The following is a 17396-nucleotide window of genomic DNA, read 5'->3' on the forward strand; positions in this document are numbered from 1 at the left end:
TCAGAATACAGTGGACCTTGATCAGATGGGCTAAGGAGTGGTAGGTAGAATTCCAGTTAGACAAATGTGAGAGATTGTGTTTTGGTATTGCGAAACAGGGCAGGACTTATCTGCTTAGTGGTGACGTCCTGGGAAGTGTTACCAAACAAAGACATTGACAGGCAGGTTCATAGTTCCTGAAGGTGGAGCCACAAGTAGACAGGATAGAGAAGAAGACATTTGGTATACTTGCCTTTATTGGTCAGTGCATTCACTGTCGGAATTGGGATGTTATGTTGCAGCTATACAGGACATTGGTTAGTCCAAATTGGAATACTGTATTCAATCCTGGTCTCCCTGCTATAGGAAAGATGTTCTTAAACTTTTGAAAGGAGTCGGAGGATTTGAGCTACAGGGAGTGGCTGAATCTGTGGAATTATTATCTTGGGGCTATTATCTGTAGAATGTCGGAGGCTGAGGGGTGGCCTCTACAGAAATTTATAAAATCATGAGTGGCGTGGATAGGGTGAATAACCAAGGTCCTTTCCCCAGGTTCGAGGAGTCCAAAACTAGAGGGCATAGCTTTAAGGTGAGAGAGGAGGGTATAAAAGGATTTCGGGCAACTTTTTGACACCAAAGGTGTTGTTTGTATGGAATGAGCTACCAGGGGAAATGGTGGTGGCAGATACAATTACAACATTTGAAAGGCATCTGGATTGGTATATGAATAGAAAGGGTTTGGAGGGTTAAAGGGACAAATGCTGGGACGAGATTAATATAGAATATCTGGTCAGCATTGACAAGTTGGACTGAAGGGTCTCTTTCTATGCTAAAGAACACTCAGTCTAAATCTAAGAATGCTTGGGAGTAAACACAGATGCTGACTGTGATTCTTAAGAGAACTGAGACTACTACAAAGTATCCCACAGTAGGAATCGTGTTCAAGGTGGCAAATGCAACGAAGCAAATGTGTAAAATGGTACATCAGTCACGAGCTGTTTGAACCTGTTGGAAAACTATCTTGAACAATATATTTATGAATTGCTTGTGTATGCATTTATGTTCTAGAAACCTGGTATTGCAAAATGTGTAATTGGCTTTAATTCTATCTACTTTGTATTGCATTTTGATTGTATTCATCAAGGAATAGAAAACAGAACACTGCAAGTAATTTTTCTTTTAAAAGACAAAATTATTCCAAATGTGGTAATTGATAATTCATCCATGTACATATACCTTTCAAAGCTGGTTTATGTTTTTTGAACATTTTATTTAGTTGAATCATTTTTGTTTTTAGATGTTGAACCTGCCAATCCAGAACTTTCATGAATATCCATATTTCAAAATTTTGCTACCTAACGAACAATGTAACTTGATAACCTTTTAATATGTTCAATCTTAATTGAAACACAATAATACCTGCTGACTGCACATTTTAGAGTAGTTGGAACAACATTTAAGTTGTAAATGTTTTATGTCAAATGTTTCGATAAATGTAAAGTGGTTAGAAACTGCGTACAGCACAAACTCCTGTCTGCTATTATATCAACTAATTTTTAAGCTCTTTTTACAGGATGGAGAAGTGGACGCTGAGGAACTGCAGCGATGTTTAACACAGTCTGGGATACATGGTACCTACAAACGTAAGCAGTTCTTTGTGATTTCTCAAAAAAAACATTAAATACATGATTATAACAGCATAAATGTTTTTGTTTGAATGTGCTGTTCTGGCTGTTTTCAAAAACTCATTTGGCAGTATTTCCTGTTTAACCATGTTAAAACACATCACCGACTGGCTAAATCCTATCTACTTATTTCCAATCCCATCCAATCACAATCTTTGTTTTAAAAAGCTGCCTTGCATTTCCAAATTTAAATGCCATATAAGGTCAAATTCCCCCTTGTATTATAGAAAAGGTAGGCTAGGATAACCTATGACAATAGGGAAAAGTGGGTAAGAAGAATTAGTTATAATTTGATATAAAGTTTGTATTCCAGTTTGATTTTAATTCTCATACAATGTTCAGCATTTTAGTCACTTTATTTGTCTTTAGCAATAACATTGTAGAAACAAACTGGCTGTTATTTCCCCTATTTGGTCCTATTGAAAGTTCTTGACTAAATGCTGCTCTAGTGCTGGTTTTCTTTTTCCAGCGTTTTGATTTGGATGACCTAAAGTTTTGTAAACTACTATCTGTATAACCAGTTCATTTTTAATGTGGTTGGAAAGAAGTTCCTTGTTCATCTAAGAATATTAAATTTTAAGTTTTCATTAGATTTTATAATTTTATGTACTTGGGCTGTGTCCTGTTATTAATAACTAAGAGCAATGCAATCCTAGCCAAGTTTTACTTGTGAAATGCATGCATTTCTGCTTTTACTGCACAGTATTCACTTCACACGCTTAATAATTATGTCTTGTGTTCAGCGTTTAGTTTGGAGACCTGCAGAATCATGATCGCCATGCTGGATGTATCCTAATAACTGTTGATGTGATGATGCAGCATAGGAATATTTCTCATCAGTGATTTGTGCAGATGTATAATCCAAAATCTTATGTGGTGTTGGTTTTTGTGGTACAGAGGAACCTCGACTATTCGGTATTCTATTAACCGAATATTGGATTGGTGAGATTGCAAGATCCTAGTGCTCGGCCAAACTATGTTGTCTGCTATTTGATTATCCAGAATTCGATTAATCAAACAAAATACTGCCCGCCCATGTCATTTGGATAATCGAGGTTCCTCTGTATTTAAAACTTAGAATATTTCACTTATGAAACAGTATAATTAGTATGTAAAAAAAACAAAACACTAGATGCTGAAAATATGAAATACAACTGAAATTTCTCAACTTGAGTCAGGCCCCATCTGTGAAGACTGCAACAAGTGCTTGAGTCTATGACCTTTCATTAGAGAAGGTTGTCACTCGAAATGTCAACTGTTTCTCTCTGCGAATGCAGATTCTGTTAGACAAGATACACATTCCAGCTACACTTGCTACTTTTCATTGAGTACATTTATTAAGGTCTATTTCTTCTCCATTTCAATTCCTTTTGAGGCTACGTTTCTCCCACAATGTATCTCAATAGTTTTTTTTATATAGCCCTGTAACTTGTGTCTATGTTACTGTGCTGGTAATCCAAAGGCTTGGACTAAATAATAATTCAAATTTCACCATGGCAATTGGGAATTTAATAAATAAATATTTATCACTGTTTATCAGTAACAGTGACTTTTGAAATTACTGGATTATCATCAAAAAATGAACTTCTTTTAGAATCCAGCTATACAGACTCCAGACGTTGTCATAATCATAAAAGTTGTGGTATTTTTAAAAAAACTTATTCAGTCCATTTAACCCTACAATGACCTCCTTGCTAACACCTGTGGACTTGTGCTGAAGTTGGGAGGGCTTTCCCACAAACTAATCAAACAACAATATGAAACATTCATTCCTACAGAATCCTCTCCCTTTACCAATGTCCCAGATTGTACAATCACTATTCTTGGATGCATCCTGTAACACTAAGACTGACCTAGCAAAAGTGGTGGCAATGCTGTATATAGTAAGAAATAGAGATTAGCATTTTTACCCAGGACTTCATGCATGGATGAGGTCAAGCCATGCATAGGACAGGGGAAACTCCTTCTTCATTACCAAGTACTGCCCTCCTTCACGTGATGAATCAGTGGTTCTCCATGTTGAACACTCCTTAGTAGAAGGACTACCAAAGGTGCAGATATGTATGTACTTAAATGTCCATCACTCGAGAGTGGCTGAGCAGCACCACTACTAATTGAGTCCCAAAGAATGTAACTACCATCATGCTATTGATAGAAATAGTATTGCCCATGTGAGCTGGCATTCGATTACAATACCTGGATACCCTTTTCTAGATTGTGTGGCACTACCACTATGCAAAAGGGGATGGATTTAGAACAGATCTAGTGGCTCTAAACTAGGCATATCTATGTTGCACTGTGGGCACTGGCAACAGCAGAATTGTTTTCTACCAAAACTTGTATTGTTTTAGTTTAGTATTTTCCTAACTGTACCATTGCAGTCATCATGCCAGGGAGTCCACTAATGAAGTGAGGGACAGCCTGTCAGGAACCGTACCAATCATACCAAAATATGACCCTTCCTGGTGGTTACAACTAAGGACTGCACACATGCTAAACAGTGAAAGCAGCATTCTAAAGTTAGAGTTGAACAATCCCATAACCAACAGATCGGATCAAAGATCTGCAGTCCCATCCCATATGGGCATGAGCTGTGCTGAACATTTAAATGACTAACTGGAGGAGATGGTTCCAAGAGCACCCTTATCCTCCATGATAGCAGAGCTCAGTACATCCATGCAAAAGATGCTTAGAAGCATTTGCTACTACTCTTAACCAGAAATGCTGAGTGGATGATTCCTCTTGGCTTCCTTCTGAGGATCCCAACATTGCAGATGTCAGTCTTCAGCATTTCAATTTATTCAATGTTATATCAAGAAATGACTGAACACACTGGAGAAGCCAAAACTGTGGCCACATAGAGCACACCTCCTGTTATACTGAGGACTTGCTCCAGATTAGGTGATCTTGGCCAGGTTGCTCCAGGAGTGTCACTGAACTAGGAATTCAGAGATCCAGCCAAATGCACTCTGGTCATGAGATCAAAGCTTATCATTGCAGCTATTGAAATTTAAGTACTTTTTAAAAGAAAAATCTAGAATTGTAAAGCTAGGGTGACGACCAAGCTAATTGTTGGACAAATCTGTCAGTTTTACTTGTCCTCAAGTGAAGGAAATTCATATATGTTCTCAGAAAGCAGGGTAAATCCAGTCTGGTTAATTGCTGCCATATTAATCTCATGTCAATCATTGGCAAAATGATGGAAGGTGTTGACAGTGTTATCAAATGGCAATTGCTCACCAATGCTAAGCTTGACATTTGCCAGGATAACTTGACGCCAAACCTCATTACGGCCTTTGTCCAAACAAGAGCAACAGAGCTCGCCTTCCAGAGCTGTGGGGTGTGTCAATCTTGATGGGATACAACTATTCAATGAGTCATTAATCAATATTGAAGCCATTAGAAATTAGGAAAACTATCCACTGAAGTTTTTAGTAGCACAGAGAAAAATGGTTGTGGCCATTAGATGCCAGTCTCCCTAAGCCTCATTGAGTCATGTCTTCTTTAAAAAAAGTTTTTAATGCAGTTTTTGGTGAAATGTTTTTAATTCTGGTTAAAACTTAGTCTGCATACAGTAGATGCTTCACTTCTATCAGCAACAAATATAACCCTTGACTGGAGTATTTCAGAGAGATATGACTGGAAAGATGGGCTTTAATGAATTTAAAGAGCTATGGGCAGCACTGAATGGATGGAAACAGAACTTCATGATGTATGATCAGGATAGAAGTGGGACAGTAGAACCACTTGAGCTTGGTCAGGCTATTACATCGATGGGTAAGTAGTGAAACTTGTACTTTGCTTTTAAGGTGCTGGAAGTTTTATGAAGCTGCTATACTTTGAAGGTACTGAATGGAATTTCCTATAACTTCCTGGTTGCATTTGTAACTTTACATCACCATGTAATTCTAAAATAACTAGTTGTTACGGTGGTAACAAGAATTTTATCCTAAAACAGACTGTAAAGTCAGTTTATTTTGAGGATAGTTTTTTTCTAAACAAGTAAAGTTTTTGAAGTATGTTTACAAATCTTAAACGCTCTTTAGTAGAAATTTGAAGAAAAGGGATTGTGGGCATTGGCAAAGTTGAATTTACTTAAAATCTGCAAACCATTACACAAAGTATATTTAGAATTTAAGCTCTAATTTGAAAACACCCGAACTAAAGTATAGGTAAGCATGACTTGTTTTGATTGTCAGGACCAAGAGCAATTATTGATTTTATGCAGGGTGATCTCCAGTTGTGCTTGTAGAATAGAAAATATTGGTTTAGAGTATTTCAGTCTTCAATTTTGGAAGACAGGAATTTAATGTTTAAAAAAATTTAAATAATTCTTTGTTTGAAATTTTAATCCTAGACACCACAAAATCTGAAGTCGTTTAAACATTAAATCAAATAGATCTGTTTATATTAAAAATAAATACAGGCTGACACTTTTTAGAAAGCTGTGCAATATAACTTAAATCTTCTAGGAGTGTTACCACTCAATAATGCAATTCAACCATCTCTAGGTTGTGAAAGCTGTTGAGCATATACTGGAAAAGTGTCTTTGAAGATGCTATATCATGTAAGTGCTTTATCATAGCAATCTAATTGATTTTCGCTGGTTGTTTATGGAGTATCAAAACTCAGCTGAGAAAAAAGTATCTCTGTGATTACAAAAAAAAAGTTGTCACATCCTCCAGTTAAAAAGTTTTACAAAAATTTGTGGAAAAGTGGTGCATACAATGTTGCTTTTCATCTGGAATACTGTATTTGGTAATCCCAATAGATAATAAGTTGAAAACCTCTACAAAATCCCATGTTTCTGTATTATTCCTTCCCACAAATAATTTTTTAATCTTAATTGCCAATCTTTGAATAATAATTTCTTAAAGTTTAAGCAAAAAGTACATTTCTGAAAATGAAAAATTAGTGAAGTATGATAATGTATTAGTAATTACTAAATTGAAGTCCTCCGTTTCTCCAAATCTGACTGTTAGATAAACTCCTTGAGTGATGTGTCCACTTTCCCAGGATGCATTGGTGTACTTTGAGATTGAAATGCTAAGCATATATCTTTAACCATAGTAATTCTCTGGTACCTGACTGGACATTATTTGAAGAAAAGGTAGAGAGCAAATTTCAAAAGGTTTAATCAAGTGATGTGCAAGAGGAAAATGTCTGACTATACTGATTTACTCACTGAAATCTTTTATTTCTTGTCCTGTAAACACTTGGAAATATAAGTTTAAAATATCTAATAATTTGATCCTTAATAAAACTTTAATTTAAAAATAGTGTTTGGAGGAAACTTGGAGGACCATCAAGGAACCACTTGCCACCTACCTCCTTTTGGAGAAAGAGAAGGGGTGTCTAAAATGGAGGGTTAAATACAACAACATAGGATAAGGAAGAAATACAGGATTTGAGCATATAGTTTAAAAGGAAAGTTTCAGCAATAAAGTAAGTAGTTAGACAGAGATTTAGTGGAAACTGTGAATAATGGGGGCAGTGTCTAGGAAGGGAGCTGTAGAAGGTTTCAAGCATTATTTTCTCCACAGTGCCCATCAGAAAAATGGAGTTTGGAGTCTTCTGATGCTCCCTTTCCCACCACACCATTCCATCACCATAGCACCTGATATTATTTTTTCACATAAATGGAAGGTAGAAATGTCACCAGAAACTGGAGGGGATGGAAAGTGGGGGGAGAAAACCTAAAAAAGTAAATGCAGAAAAGAAATAGTGCGATGGAAAGGATATCCAGAAATCAGCGAAATGATAAGGGAGAGACCACCTTTTCTGACTTAACATCTGTCCCACCATTGGTGATCAACTATTAATATTAAAATTTGATTTCTGGCAGACTTTCACCGAAAGTTTGTATTGAAGTTCAAAGTTATTACTGGCTAAGCAGAATAACCACTCAAGTCACGTTGTAAGAGTGCATAGTTGAGTGTAAAGTTAATTAAATTGTTCCGCTTAAGCGATATCAGATTTTTGTCTGTAATTTAAAAATAATCACTTTTTAAATAATACTGTAAACTTTGGAGTATTTTTTCTCAAGTTTCACGTTATTCTTGAGTAACATATTCTGAATTTTTCTTTAGCTCACCTCCATGTCACAAGAGAGTCTACAGTGGTTTATTTGGCACAGCTTAAGTTTTAGATCTTTCTCAAAATCTGTTATGTTCTATTTCTGATACTGATGTTTAGAAAAATGTATAGATGTATCACATGGCTTATCTCTGGGAAATGCATTTGTTGAGAAAATATCGAATGGTTGTATTTGCAAATTATACAAATATTCATATATTATGCTGCTGCTTTGGAGCTAGTGGCAGTGCCTGTTGTGTTGTATCACTTGGGATTATCCAGTTTGCACCTCCTCATTGAGAGTGCATCAGTTTTCAACATTTAAAGCTGGAATTTTTCCAAAAATATTATTTTTGGCTGATCAAGATCCTATATCATAGAATATTAGTAATGTAAGTTCAATCATGAAAACCTAAAACATAAAAAATTAACTATCAGTTCCTGACCAGTTTTTTTTTTCAGGATACTTGAGTTGTCGGTGTTGCTCTGTTTAAAACTGTTAATAGGACTAATTATACATTTATTAATCCTGAACGACTGAAACAATTTGAAAGTTTATGGATTCTTGAAATTATTAGATCACTTATTTGCACTTCCTAATTTACTTCCTCTCATTTTGTTACTCTATCCAATTCCTACAATTACATTTCCATCTTTTATATTTTACTGAGACAGCTTTTCACTGGCCTCCACGTTTTCTCAAAATTTTAGGTAGTGCCATATTGAGTATAAAAATTAACTTTGCTTTTTATTTAGGTAAAAAGTTCCTGGGTAGACATGAATCCATTGCAGTCAATTATTAATTCATGAAAAGCTATGTCTGAGTTGTCTTGCCAGGAGCAAGAGTATTATGAGCATGTGCCAAGGAGAACATTTTGCATGCAAACTACATTTTGTGCAAGGAAGAACAGTGTCGTGTAATAACTAATTTATTTTTAATTGGCATTTTGGGTAAGGTTGGTTTTTGCAATACCTGCTATCTAGTATGGTTCAAAGCCAGAATCTCAGTGACCCATTTGAGCCTTGAAATAATACTTGTTTAAGGATTTAACTTTGGTTCAGTACATTTTTCTGCCTTCTATCTTGCTTATAATATTTTATAAAATATCCTAAATGAGCTATTGCAGTCATTTGTTTCAGAATATTATTTTGTATGTTTCAGGGTACCGACTGAGTGCTCAAGCTATAAATGGTATTATAAAACGTTACTGTAAAGATGGCAAGACCTACTTTGATGACTATGTTGCCTGCTGTGTAAAATTAAGGGCAGTTACAGGTATGCATTATCCTCCTTGAATATCTTACTCAGTTTTATTGGAGGACAATTTTGTACTGTATTCTGAAGAATTTTTAGTTCTGAGTTGCATATTGATATTGTTTGAGTAACTGCGTAAATTTCTTTGAGGTGGAAGAAGTTAATATTTAATTTGTCTAGATGACATATGATATAGATAATTTGTTAACTTGAGGTTGACTTTTTTCAAGATTTTAATCAAAATCTTGAATGACTGGGCTACACCTATTTCAGTTTGTACGATACTCCACACTTCATTGCACTGTGTCCTTAACAGCTATAATCAAAATCATACCTTTAATCATAAAAATAACTGAACTCCATTCTTTTCAATGTCTCTGATTTCATTAAACCTTTCCTTTTTCTATCCTGTAGCCAATAATCTTGTTCGTTCATATAACTGTGTTCCCCAAGAATTTTAAGATTGCGATCTGACCTGTTATAACAGATGCTCCCTAGGTCTGACCCATAGATGTTTTTTAAAAAAATTCTTTGTGGGATGTGAGACATGACAATATTTATTGTCCATCTGTGTTGTCCTGGAGGAGTTGGTGCCTAGATCAGTGTTGACTGCAAACTGAATAGGAGCAGCTCTAAAAATATGTGGTTACAACAGCAATTCTGAGGCTGAGCATTCCAAGTGACTTAACATATATTTTTTAATCATTCAGGGGCATTTGGGTTTGCTGGCTTCACCGACATTTATTGCACTGGAGAAGATGTTGGTGAGCTGCCTTCTTGAACCACTGCATCACTTGGTGTATAGGGGCAGTCACAGTGTAGTTAAACAAAGGAGTGCCAGGATTTTAACCCAGCCATATTGAAGGACCGATGATATAGTTCCAAGTCAGTGAGGTGTTGGTGTTCCCATGCAGCTGCTTCCTTTGTTTTTCCTCTGGGGTTGGGGATTGTAGATTTGGAAGATGCAGTCAGAAGAGCCTTGGTGAGTTGCTGCAATATGTCTTGCAGATGGTACAGGCTATGACTACGTTGGTGATGAAAGGAGTAGATGTGCTAAATCAAGCTGTTGCTTTTTCCTTGATATGCTTTTTAAATACTGTTAGAATTGTACTCAACAAGGAATGTGAAGAGTGCCCCATCAAACTCCTGGCTGGTCTTGTATGTACATTCCTGCCAACTCTGGTGACCCTTCACTGTCGTCTTTAACAAGAATCTAGCTGCTACCTCCTCAAACATTCCAAACACTTTGCTTTCACAGCATTCTTAACATGAGAGCACTAAGTCATTTGATTTTGAGAGGAAAAGAATTGTGTTTTCTGTTTTAAATGGGTAACGTTTAATTTTTAAACTGTTGACTGTCAGTTCTACAGTCTCCAATTTGAGGAAGCACCCTCACTTGTCTGCCTGTCAACACTCCTCAGGATCTTTTCAAAGTTTCATTCAAGTCATCTCTTACTCTTGTAAATTCCAGTGGATATTGGCCTAGCTAGCCCAGTCCTCAGAAGACCTCTCGCTTTCACTCCCCTTCTCCAAACTTCTTCCAGTGCATTAACATCCATCCTTGAGAGAGTTGGCCAACACTGCACAGTACTCCAAATAAAGTTTCACCAAGGTCCTGTGTAGCTCATGATGTGGAGGAGCTGGTGTTAGCCTGGGCTGGGCAAAGTTCAAAATCAGGTAGCTATCTGACAAACGAGTAGCGCTCCAAAAGCTTGTACTTCCAAATTAACAAGTTGGACTATAATCTAGTGTTGTGTGATTTTTAACTGTGTACCTCAGGCATAATGTTCACACTTGCGTTCAGTTCCCCTTGTGATAAGTGGCTTCCTAATTCCTTGTTATACTGCAACTCAAAACTATGATGCATATTTTTTTCCTTTGTTAAACCAGAAAAAAGACTGGGTACTGTGGATATTTTTCACTTATCATTATTTTTGGACTGGTGACTTGAACTCATTGCGCACAACTTTGTTTTTTTTTGTTGCAGATGCTTTCAGACGAAGAGACAGTCTGCAGCAGGGATATGTGAATTTTGCTTATGATGATGTAAGTTCCTAAATTGCATGATCTGTTAGCTTTGAAATTATTTGCTCTGACTGTCTGTCTGCAGTGACAACTGCGTGAATCATTGACCCTGATGGACACAATGGTAGAAATTGTTTTTAATTGAGTATTAGATATCATTGATATGTATGGAGTCCTTTACTAGATTTCATTTTTAAGAGTTTTAAGAACATTTTATTTAGTTAAATATTTGTCATAATAAATAACCGGTTAACAGTTTCTTGCATTTGTTGAGTTATTTAATAAAACCGCTATAAATATGAAATGTGACACTAATCCAAAAGAGTGGTTACATTTGTTTGATTCTCAATCGTGAAAGTTTTGGCTGGATGTAGATGGATTTGACTTAAGTTTGTTCATTTTAATTTTGTTGGTGTTTATCATGTTTAGAAATTGCAATGTATATTAACCTTTTCATTCTGTTTCACTTTTCAAGTTTATCCAATGCACCATGTCCATTTGAGTGCAACATTGCATCCATTATGCAAAGACTGGCCGCTGATGACTGATTGAAACCAGTGATTTATATTGCATTGAGGATAAATTGAACCTGCTCAAATTGCATACATGTCTAGTGGTTTTGTATATTTTCTTTTTTTATTGTGTAAAATAAAAAAGGAAATTCGATTTTATGATGTATACACAATTTGTTATGCTATCACTTGCCAAATTTTTTTTCTTTCATAGCTTGCAAAATATTAATTTACAGGTAAATGGCTTTGCTGCAATTGTGCCTCTTGGAACTTTGTGTAGTTTAAGACAAATGTTTAGGTTTTTAGCCTATTGTAACGTATGATGTAACAAGGTTAATATAAATAATCACATTTTTGTGAACCAAACATCACTTTGCATTTGAATAGCATTTCCATTTGCAATTTTTTAAAAGATTATATTTTTTTCACGTTTTCATACTGCTTTTCTCACCATGTAATAAAAATCTTTTACTTTCTGTTTAATGCTGGATATACAATTGTCAATGGAATAAAATAAAACTAGTGACAAATTTTTTTTAGATAAGGTGTTTTTGTGAGAAATGAGAAATTACTGCCTTATCTGATTGTGTTGGGAGCAATGTTTGTCTAGTGACATTGCAGAAAAAAATCTTTGCCTATCTTCTCTCCATTTTATTTTAATTTAAAGACTTACAGGCCCGCATGCACTTGTTATTTTAAGTTGTATGACTACACTCTCTACTCCTATCATCAACAGACTTTTAGAGGGAATATCTTCCATCCAAGAAGGCTGCAGTTTCAGTTTGTAATGTGTTCCATTTTCTTCCGTGCAAATTAACATTGAACTCTGCATACTGAATCCTCTTGTATGTTTATGATCAGTGTCAATGTGACTAATCATCCAACTGAAAAGGAAGGTCTTTGCATCCAGGACATCTTGTGTCTTGGGATTCCTTCCTTCATATTTGGATCAATTGGATAATTTTCTTCATTATTGCATAAATGCAGGACCTTATTCCAAACTTTGCTTAGTTCAATTTCCTCTCTCCTTAAAATATTCCTTAATTATACGAGAAGTAAATTTTAAGATGTTGTTTTGCTGAAATGTTCTTAATGGTTGTTTCCACCAAGTATAGTGTGGTTAAATGTTGGAGTCTCTCCAGATTTCACATTGAGCATTCATGGTTGCTGGGATTAAAAAGATTGGGGAATTCCAGCTAGTATGGGTTATTGTCTTGGCTACAGATTTTTTTTTAAACTACCAAACTATCCTTTTGCTGGGATCAAGTTTTTAAAATCTTCATAAATTTTTGGCTTCTTCAGGTTGCTTATGTTAGCTATTAACATTAAATTTACTGTGTTGATAATTGTACATTCAGACTTTCCAGATGATGTCCTTTTTTTGATCACTTTAGCTCGAACTTCTTTTAGACAAGGATGGCTTCCCTTCACTTAAAATCACTTCTTTAACAGCACTTTGAAATACTACTGAAATTCATTTGGGAATAGGACTGTATAAGTAAATAATGTAGACAGTTTTGATTTTTAGTCTGTGCTGAGTTATTTTATCATAATTGAGGCAATAGCAACTGTCTTTTGGTACAGGGTTATAATTCATTGAACCCTGCTCAATGTAACTGTGGACTTTAAATGATTTGTGCCCTGGCAAAAACTGATTGTGTTGATTGAATCTAATTGCTAGTCAACCCATTTTCGGGCTTCATGGAAATTGTAGCTTTTGTTTTGAACTGTAGTTGCTGCTGTAGTGTAGGATACTTGGCAGTCAATTTGTGCATAGCCAGCTTCCAGAAACAGGCATATGACTAGATACTTTTCTTTAGCGGTGTTGATTTGAGAGATGAGTATTAATCACGTCACTGTGGTATCTCACCTGCACCTTTTTTTTTGATAAAATGTTTTGCATCCATCAGAGGGAGAAGACGTGGTTTATGTTTAACATCACATTCAAATGACAGCACATGATAGCACTCCCTTAGGACTGCACTGGAAAATCAGCCTGGATTTGTGTGCAAGTCTTCGCAGTGGGATTTAAATGAAACCTTCTGATCCAAGCAAGAGTGAACCACAGCTGACATGTTAATGAGAAAGGGAGAAACCTGGCAAAAACACAATTCTAACAAACTTCATATCACAAAATCCAAGGTAGTATGAATTTTTCAAGGTTCACCAAAAATGGTGTAATTGTGTTCTGCAACAGCTGAAAGCATTTGGGGATCAGTTGATAGGAAATGCCTACTGGCTTCCATTTTACTTCTACAACTAATCTCTTCAATGTCTTGTAGATGAGAAGTAAAGTTTTCAATTGTGGTTTTTGGGGAAATGTTGATTCAGGGAGAAAGTGAGGACTGCAGATGCTGGAGATCAGAGCTGAAAATGTGTTGCTGGAAAAGCGCAGCAGGTCAGGCAGCATCCAAGGAACAGGAGATTCGATGTCTCGGGCATCAGCCCTTCTTCAGGATTCCTGAAGAAGGGCTGATGCCCGAAACGTTGATTCTCCTGTTCCTTGGATGCTGCCTGACCTGCTGCGCTTTTCCAGCAACACATTTTCAGAAATGTTGATTCAGACAGTTTTGGTTTATTGGATCAGCTTACTTCAGTTGTAGTCTGTGTTTTTAGAAGACTTTGCAATTGGAATTGACAGGTCGTTTGCATAGCAAACAAAAGGAAGATGTCTGACTAAAACTACATTTAAACCAATCTGAAGGAGGGATTTCAATTCATTTTGACCATGGACAAATTTATGGCTTGCATTTTACAGGTTAAAAGGTCAATTCTCTAGTGACTAATGTCATCAGCCATGTGCATGTACTAAAGGCAGTTGGCTTATGGATCTTGTATCAAGTGGAGTTTATGACGATGAGAAATTACTCTGAGCAGCAACCCAAGGAATTCTTGAATCCCTGACAGTAGCTGATTTAAAATTTCCGTTGTGCCCTCCAGGTAAGTGTTTATATCACGGAGAACCTTATGTGGGTTTTTGATGAACCATCTTCCAGGATATTATTTTTAATGCAGTTTCCCAATTGAGTTTGTCATAAGGTTATCTTTTAATTGCAAGGAGACTGAACCTGAATACAGTCTAGTTTTCCATTCAAAGTAAAGCTCTGTACCAAGAAAACTAATGCATTAAACAGTAGAGCACAATATGGTGTAATTACAAATAAAGGTTTTTGTAATCCAGGCACTCTTCAAAAGTGACTGTCATAATCATTGAACATATTTGGTCAATATTCTTAAGTACCCTAAATAGATACTTCAGAAATTCAGTATTTCAGCATTTGCTTTTAAGCAATATGGATGTAATTCTGAAAACAACTTTTGTAACGTGTGATTATTGACTACAGATGAGCCATACATAGCAAGAAAAATATAACTTCAATGAATTTTAGTTGAGTAGGAAGCTTCCAGTAACAATAGATTTATTTTATCTTATTTCAAAAGCACTCTGGGAGAGTTTACAAGGACAATGTCAATTGCTAAGAATTTGCATATTATTGTATTTACTATTTATGTTATCTATGTTTCCAACACAACAAAGACTTTCTGATCCAGTATGATACCCTCCACAGAGAATCTCTAATATCTGTGAACACCACAGAAGTAGTGAGGCTTTTCATCAAATCATATGTCTAAATCATAAAATTTATAAATCAAGAAACATGTACAGAACGCAGAATAAGGATTGAAAAAGATATGGAATTAGGAATAAAATAAAAGTCTCTCTCAATACATATGGTTATGCAGATATGTGCACTGTACCTTTTTTAAGAGTTGAAAGATGGCAAAAAAAACTACCTGACGACAGCACCAAATGTTCTGAAAAAAGATAGTGTAACATGTGCTCCACTATTGGAGTAGCTAGGGTAGCTGATTGCATGGAAACAACAGAACAGATTCTAATTAAACCCATTAGTTTAAATTATCCACCGAAAAAAAAACAAACTCCAATTTAGTTTGAATTTAGTATATTGACAAACTTAAGAGCCAATGACACAATCCGATGCTTTGGGGGTATACAGCCAGGGAAAATCTCTCCGTTGAGAGGAGAACTGTCAAGCCACCACCATGTAAAGACTGCCTGAAAAAATAGGCTCTCTCAAAGGAACCTTTTATTGATCAGTAACGTGTGAAGCAGAATCCCCAAGAAAAAGAAAAGACTGGAATACAGTGAAAACTGAAAGCTGCCTGGTTTTGAGATGAGAAGTTTTGTTTTGTAAATCTTAATCGGTGGTTTTATCAGACTAGTGGAAGGAGAATGTAAAAGGTAGTTTAGAGGAAAGAATTGTAAATAGTTGATTATTCTGTTAATTTTTACTACTTGACTTCTCGAATTTTCAGATTACTGCGCAGGATAAATCTTTTCTGTGAATTAGCAGAGGGGTTTATCCTGTGTCGTAACAGTTTGGGGGCTCCGGTACATGATTTGAACCTTTTTAGACAGATTTGAATCGACTTGGGGGTACAAAAAATTCCCAGTAGATTTAAACACTTGCAGTTAGTGTCCTAGATCTTTAAATAAAATGTAAGCGAGGCAGTTTGTTTACTTTTGGTGACATGTGGCTGAGTAAATTAAAAGTGAGAGAAATGGCTCTTAAAATTGCTAACGAGGTTCTGTGATTTGAAGGTTATTCTCAAATTTACCAAGAAAATTTAGAAGGAAACTAAAAGGCTGTACTTTTAAAATTATCATCAAGTTGGATTTAGGTTTAACCAACACTCAAACACTTATGTGTATCAGACGAGCACAGTAGAGGTAGAAAAACTTAAATTACAATTGAGGAAAATGGAGTTAGAAGATAAACAGAGAGAAGGTTCTTGGCTGTGCAAAGAGAGAATTTGAACTAGAGAAATTGCGACTTAGTCAGCAAAGCTTCCTCATTCCTGAAGAAGGGCTTATGCCCGAAACGTCTATTCTCCTGTTCCTTTGCTGCCTGACCTGCTGTGCTTTTCCAGCAACACATTTTTAAGCTCTGATCTCCAGCATCTGCAGTTCTCACTTTCTCCTACTTAGTCAGCAAAGTCAAGTTAACAAGATGGAGATTAAGAGACAGTAGTGATGTCAAAACTCTGCCTCATTTTGAGAGAGATGTTGAAGCCTTCTTTATTTCATTTGAAAAATTAGCTAGGCAGGTGGAGTGGTCCAAGGATTTATGTATACAGCTTGTTAAGTCCAGTGTGTATCATCCTGAATCCCAGGGAGCTTCAGAAAGGTGGCATAAAACCTTGAAGACATTTTCAGAGCATACTGTCAGGACTACCTGAATGATCAAAGATAAAGGTATCCCATTCGTATTGTTTGCTATTAGAGATTAATCTACTCCGTTCACTCTCTCAAAGTTAAAATTCAGTCATGAAGTGAGAGTCCTTTTTGAAATTAAAGAAAAATTGACAGGATTGAAGTTGGAGATCTTACACTTGAATTATGTATTGGAGGTGAGGGAGAGATTAAATAGACTAGGTGTGTTAGCTAAACAGCAGCTAAAGAGGGCACAGTGTAGAATGAAGCAGGTGGCAGATAAAAGCTCTGAGACTCTGACATTTTCCTAAGGGGATGACATGTTCGTACTGTTACCAGTGAAAGGAGATCCCTTCAAAGCTAGGTTTAGTGGTCCCTATCAAATTGAGAAGAAGTTAACTTTAATACAAGTTCACCTTATCTGTATGTTAGGGTAATGTTGTTTTTAAAACAATGAAGCCATCTTTTCATTAGAATTACTTTTTCTTAAGGGGGGGGGGGAGGTGCTATGAAGATGTGTGTGTATTGTACTTTTTCTAGAGTTAAAAGTGAACAAAAACTACCTGACAGCACCAAGTGTTCTGAAAAAGGATACAATGTAACATGCTGCAGCTACTGGCATGGCCAGA

The 17396-nt window shown here is 36.0% G+C and overlaps 1 protein-coding gene across 1 annotated transcript in view; it reads left to right on the top strand.

Moving 5' to 3' along the window:
* The window catches only part of LOC140482275 (sorcin-like), a 38700-nt gene extending 26634 nt beyond the window's left edge, over positions 1 to 12066 (top strand). The window contains exons 3-8 of the mRNA XM_072579471.1: positions 1553 to 1622; positions 2408 to 2451; positions 5294 to 5441; positions 8902 to 9015; positions 10982 to 11040; positions 11495 to 12066. Of these exons, the coding sequence (XP_072435572.1) occupies positions 1553 to 1622; positions 2408 to 2451; positions 5294 to 5441; positions 8902 to 9015; positions 10982 to 11040; positions 11495 to 11521 (462 nt within the window). The 3' untranslated portion in view covers positions 11522 to 12066. The remainder of the gene's footprint in view (positions 1 to 1552; positions 1623 to 2407; positions 2452 to 5293; positions 5442 to 8901; positions 9016 to 10981; positions 11041 to 11494) is intronic.
* The last annotated feature ends 5330 nt before the right edge of the window (positions 12067 to 17396 follow it).

This window comes from Chiloscyllium punctatum, chromosome 10, assembly GCF_047496795.1.
Source record: "Chiloscyllium punctatum isolate Juve2018m chromosome 10, sChiPun1.3, whole genome shotgun sequence".
NCBI classification, from domain to species: Eukaryota; Metazoa; Chordata; class Chondrichthyes; order Orectolobiformes; family Hemiscylliidae; genus Chiloscyllium; species Chiloscyllium punctatum.